The following is a 6,173-nucleotide window of genomic DNA, read 5'->3' on the forward strand; positions in this document are numbered from 1 at the left end:
TCATGGAGGAGTGCCAACAGACCTTGATTGCCACTTCCACTATGGAAGCCGAGTTCGTCCCCTGTTTTGAGGCTACTTTACATGGTGTATGGCTTAAGAGTTTCATTTATGGGCTTAGAATTATGGATTCTATCTCTAAGCCATTGAGAATATATTGTGATAATCCAGTTGTTGTTTTTATGGCTAAAAACAACAAAAGTGGGAGTCGAAATAAACACATCGACATTAAGTATTTAGCTATAAGGGAACGTGTTAAAGAAAATAAAGTGGTCAATGAGCATGTCAGCACTGAGTTGATGATCGTTGATCCTTTGACTAAGGGCATGCCACCGTTTAAATTCAAGGATTATGTAACGAATATGGGACTTGGTTCCATTATGTAGTTTCTCATTGTATGGACAATGCTATTTTAATGAAATTATTAATTATTGTGATGTTTTTTCTCATGTTTATGTGCACCTTAAGTTGATTTGAGAAAATTCATTTAAGAATGACCAAGAATAAACATAAGTTTTATTCATTAAGAAATTGTTGCCACATAAATTATAATAAGAACAAATACATAGTAATACATGAAAGATAATACTCGTCATTAGAGGACTTATCGCCATGATTCATGTATCTATTACTTAATAGAGATTATCAATGAGTTTTAAGTTGAGACATTAAGTTTGGAAGTATGGACCAAGTGGGAGAATGTTAAGCTCCATTAATTTTTTTACCAACTGCTGCCTACAATTATGGAAGTCAACTGCAGTTTTTCCTTAATTTCTGGAAACCAACTGCAGTAATTTCCTTCAATTAAGGAAATCAACTACAGTTAATTAATTTTCTTGTTGGGAGCTTCTGAAGTGGTCCATTACTCCATCTGGAGTTCTCTACCTTGATCTCTGGAACACCTGACACATAGCCATCAGAAGCTTGATGGAAGTTTGGCTATAAATTTTTCTGTTTGGTCCCCAAGCTTGTATCTCAATTCCCTTCAGTTTTTACACCATCTAGCTGAGAGAGCAGAGCTTGGAAGTGCCTTCAGACTTTCTGTATTATTTTCTTTTGCTTGGATTGACGCTGGAGCGTTGTTTTCCGTCAAGAAAGCAAGTGGACTGTGGAAGCGTAATAGAAAAGTTTTGGTTTGCAGCAAGAGCGTTATCAATGGCTGGAGGTAATTTATTTTCACTGGGCATTAAACCTTCATTCTAGTTTTACGATTCTTTAAGTTTTTATTCCGCATATAGAATCGTTGTCATAATGCTTACACAAAAGAAAAATATCAAAGCCAAATCCTCCCATATATGAGGCAAGCTAACGGAACAAGAAGTCCTCTTCAGGAGTAAATTACCAGATTACAGAAAACAAAGAAAAAATGGTAGTCTCATACTGTTTTTTTTATATGGAAATTTTAGTTATATTTTGAGAAAAATTGGTAGGGATTTTTGTAAATTCAAGTTATAGTGGTTAGATTTCAATATTGTATGTGTTCTAAAAAAATTTGATAGTGCTGAATATATTTCCATAATTTAAATGATTTCTAAAAAAAAATTGAAATCTTTTTTGCCCAAATTCCAACCACTTTTGATAGTTAAACAATTCCTGGTCTCCCTAAACGACTCCAAAGAAAAATGCTCTCCATCAAAAATAAAGTAACTATGAAGTTGCTCGCGATGGTCTGACAATAAATAAACAAAAAGACAAAAAAACAAAGCCCCCGCTCAAACAAGAATACCCCTGAGCTGATGATTGAACCATCGACCAGGCACTCAAAATGAATCTGCCCAGGCAATAGAGAGGCACCATGCTGGGAAAGACTGTCTGCTAATGCATTCTACTCCTTAAAGATGTGGCAGAAGGTAATGGAGTTAAAGATGTGGTAATGGAGTTGAAAGAAACGTTCATAGATGAAATTTGTTCCAGTCAGTGGATTAAAGAAACACAGAAAGAGAGTGATGCCCCATCGCCCATGATTACCTTCAAATTTCCAGCAATCAAGATCTCATCAACAGCTAGCCATGATGCAAAAAGCATGATTCCCCATAAGGCTAGTACCTCTCTGCTCTCATATTGATACCAACACCTCCAGACCAAAAGATATAGAAAGCCTGGAAAGGACTGAGGATGATAATAGCACTACACCCACACACCACTGGCAGAGACACCGTTAAAAATGCCAATGAAATATGTATTATCAAGGTTCTTATGTGACCATCTAGGCTTATGACAAATTGCTCTCCTAAGGCCAATTTCCATGAAAAAAACCACAATTCTGAGTGAAGTGGATATAGGGAGTTATATTGTGTATATTTATTCCTACAGCACCATATACGGCAGGAGATGTAAAGTGGAATTGTTCCTAAATTCATCGACTGAGTAATGAAGCGCTCTCCGCTTTCCTTACCTTTCAGTACAAAACAACATACCAACGTCGAAGTGTTCACACGTACCTACTTGTGACCACCCTTGAAAAACAAAGGTATTGGTGAGCCACTGCCTAACCATCAGGTGATTTTATCTTTTGGCGAATCGAAGCATACATATTTTTTTGGTTGCCAGATTCACGTTTCGTTTTTAATTTTGCCGTAGTTTAGCAATTATGTTTTTTCCTCTAAAAGTTATGGAAATTTAGTTCATATTTGGAAAAAAATGTAATAGAGTTTTTTTGTAAATTTAAGTAAAAATCGTTTAATTTCATAATTTTAGATGCTTTAAATGTTTTTGACCATGCTGAATTTATTTCCACCATAAAAATATCATTCAAACACTGATTATACAAGATTTTTTTGAATTTTTTTACCCAAATTCCTATCACTTTTGGCCATCTAGACAATTCCTGGACCTCCAACTTCTTTAATTTTCACTGAATTGACTTTTATATATTTTTTATTAAAATTGGATGATAAAAATCTCCGAGTTTGTTGTATGAAATTTGACAAATGTCATAAAGGATTTTTGACATTATCTTTGAATTTGAGATCAATAGAACTATACATAAATTGATATAATATGCTAGTCTCGATCATAAATAGTATTTAGGTTATTTTTTATTAGTCCCTGCCCTCAGGCATGGACTATTGTAATCGTTCGCGAGCTATTTAGCATTAATTGACCTGCTTCTGATGCCCGGTCATCAACTATATACCAAGTTTTTTGAAGACATATTTATAAATCACCTTATTTGGCCTCCTCCCGAGGACCTAACGTAATCCGAAGCTAATCCCAACCTAAACCATATGTTAAAGCAATTAAGTGCGGTGCATTTTCAGCTAACCGTCACGGGTGTATGGTTTTAATGCTAGCATTACTTCTGGCGGTTATGCAAAGGTGGTGTTCCCTATTACAATGTACGCGCTCTGTGGAGAGGTCCTGCCCTACACCCGTGTCTTTGTGCATGCCCTGCACCCGTGTCTTTGTGACGTCGGCCCACTGCATCTCATTAAATACACTGCTACCCTCCTGGTTTTGGATTGCTCCAAGGCAGAGCGTTCGCAGACCCTCTAATGCTCTCTGCAACAGCAGACGGTTCCTGCAGCGAGAAGCAATGAACAAGGTGAGATTTCTAATGTGAACCTGATCATTCCTACTGTGCAGTTAATTATTCGAAATTTCGAGGCGCTGAAATGGGGAATCAATAAATTTTGTTGAGTGAACAAATGTTCAGATATTCTCGACATACCGATTGCCAAGAAGGCGATGCATCCGAATAATGAGATCCTCCTCGTCCGCGGAAATCCGTCCGCGTTTAATGTCAGGACGCAGGTAATTCTTCCAACGTAATCTACAACTCTTTCTGCACCGGTTAAGACCTGCAACAAAAATTCTTTCCGCTCTTTCTGCACCGGTTAAGACCTGCAACAAAAATTCTTTCCGCTTGTTAGCCTCTGAATAAATATTTATGTCTGCATAAATAATATCTATACCATAACTGACAACTAACTGACTTGCTGTCGCTAAGGGATAAGTAGAAAAGCAGTAGGAACTGCAAGGAACAGTAGAACAGCAATAAATGCAAGGGTATTTACTTCCATGATCTCCTTATTTTAACTTTGTTAAAAAATAGCTCGAGATTTGATCTCATTTTGATCTCATTTTGATCTCATAGATGGGTTTGGAAACAATTACCTTGAAGGACTCGAGGAGCTGAGGCCTTGAAGGACTCGAGGAGCTGGGCTTTCTCACGATTAGAGGCCGTGGATTCTCTGACCAGAACAATTGTGGGATGGCCACTAGCAATACTAGCTTTCGCAATATAGCGACTTTTTGCTGGTATTTCCTGCAGTTCAAAGCCGTCAATGACTGTTATCCTTTCTATGAATTCCCAATATGTTTATTCTGTTATTAGAAGCATGATCAAATTTATGTTGTTGAAGATCACTTTTAAATATAGCTTTTTTTATAACAGTGCTTTAGAGTCTAGACACCTACGCTTAAGAGCCTTCTCGAACTTTGTTTTTCCTTTCTAAGAATTTACACTTGTCGGACACCTCTGCTAAAGAGCCTTTTTCAAATTTTGTTTTTCTCTTCCAAGAATTTACACCTGTCAGCCTTTTTCTTGAATAGCATTGATCTGCTAGCCTGTTAACTTGCTTTGCCTGGTGACCAGAGAACAAGATCAAGAGTTAGATGCGCTTAGTGCGAGTGTTGAGAGACTTGGCAGTGTTGGTCTCACAATACATGAGGAGCTCATGGGACAGGTGAATTTTCTTGGGCATATTTGTTCCTTTGGTTATTAAACTGCTAGTACTATGATCTAATGCATTCAAGTGATCGAGTTCATCAGTGTTTGCCTATCAATTCTTTAAAGAAGTGAATCATGTCGACTGATGCGTACCACAAATCTGCCTTTGCCTGCAGGAAAGAATTTTGGAGGACCTTGACCAAGACATGGACAAAACATCAAATAACATCAAATAGACTGGATTTTGTTCAAGTTAGTTCTATGTGAACACCATCGATTTGTTTCCACTCGATTCTTTATCTAAACACTGATTTTCGTAAAATGAATCCTCGCATTCTCAATGTATACTACGTAATATATAAAGTGGATTCTCCTCTCTTTATATTTTTTGTTTGTCCAGAAGAATTAAAAGACATCAAAATTAATGAAACTGAGCCTATAGGAATGTACTATCTGATTTATCTGTTCAGATATATATAGAGGGACATCAGAATCGGAGGCTACTCTAGGTACTGCTCTAAATTCAACCTGAAAGCATTACTTATCAAAATTCCTAATTCAAAACATTCTTCTGTGCAGAAAAAAATCGCTTTGGTGATGAAGAAGGCCGGAGCTCGTACCTTTTTTATCCTTAGTAGGCACTGGAGCTGGAACTTGCACATACATCATGAAACAGTAATGAGCTACAAATATAAAATAAGACTTCCAAGAGCCAAACTACATGGTCGTTACCTGAACAAATACCATCATCAGAAGACATATGAGAAAGAGTTTGCTTGCAGAAGCCATGGGAGCTGCTGACACACGAATACAAGAAAAGAGAACCTTCGTTCTCTGCATGGACACTGTGCCTCTCCTTCCAGCACCTGTCGTTGGAAACACTCAGTTAAGAGAAGCCTTCGTTCTTTGCATGGGCACTGTGCCTCTCCTTCCAACACCTGTCGTTGGAAACACTCGACCAAAGCAACTTACCGGCCGGGAATCACTTTCCAATGACGGGACCTGTGTACCCAATTATAAATGAATTCACCTTCCCAGAATCATTAAATTGTTTAGTGACTAGTTAAACACAAACGCTACAGTAAAATTTGACTTAAAAGTAATGTTTAAATTAAAGAGTGAATCTCCTCTAAAGATTTAACAAAATATTTGCAAATTCTTTTCGAATTTGAATTGAAAAGACAAGTGCCAAAGTCTTCTACTCTTTATTCTAAAGATTTAGGGATTTTTTTGTAGTTCAAAATACTTTTTTAACCAATAAATATAGTTATGAATGTTATTCTGTTATGTATGTAATTGTAGAAGTATGTAATTGTAATTGAAGCCGTCATCTTCGAAACAAATAAAAAATAAAAAATAGTGATAATTTAAACAGAAAATTTCTCAGGAACGTTGTAACCAGTGCTCTATTTAGCTAAATTACAAGAAAAATTGCTCTTCAAATAATAAATAATAAATTTAAAAGTAAATTTCTCTAAAGATCCAAAATCTGAGATAAGAAGAT

At 36.6% G+C, this 6,173-nt stretch overlaps 1 protein-coding gene across 2 annotated transcripts; it reads left to right on the forward strand.

The window, feature by feature from the left end:
* The first annotated feature begins 3,374 nt into the window (after positions 1-3,374).
* On the forward strand, positions 3,375-5,838 carry LOC149187552 (uncharacterized). 2 transcript variants are annotated; one of them, XM_089412842.1, is made up of 4 exons: positions 3,375-3,541; positions 3,653-3,750; positions 4,595-4,685; positions 5,249-5,838. In XM_089412842.1, the coding sequence occupies exons 1-4, from the start codon at positions 3,383-3,385 to the stop codon at positions 5,468-5,470; spliced, it is 570 nt and encodes a 189-aa protein (XP_089268968.1). In that variant the 5' UTR covers positions 3,375-3,382; the 3' UTR covers positions 5,471-5,838. The 2 variants fall into 2 exon arrangements, with proteins under 2 accessions (XP_089268968.1, XP_089268969.1); XM_089412843.1 differs by lacking the exon at positions 5,249-5,838 and adding an exon at positions 4,846-4,940.
* The last annotated feature ends 335 nt before the right edge of the window (positions 5,839-6,173 follow it).

Source organism: Pinus tabuliformis, chromosome 3_1, assembly GCF_031772625.1.
Source record: "Pinus tabuliformis cultivar Carrire ecotype Pingquan chromosome 3_1, CPIR1, whole genome shotgun sequence".
NCBI lineage: Eukaryota > Viridiplantae > Streptophyta > Pinopsida > Pinales > Pinaceae > Pinus > Pinus tabuliformis.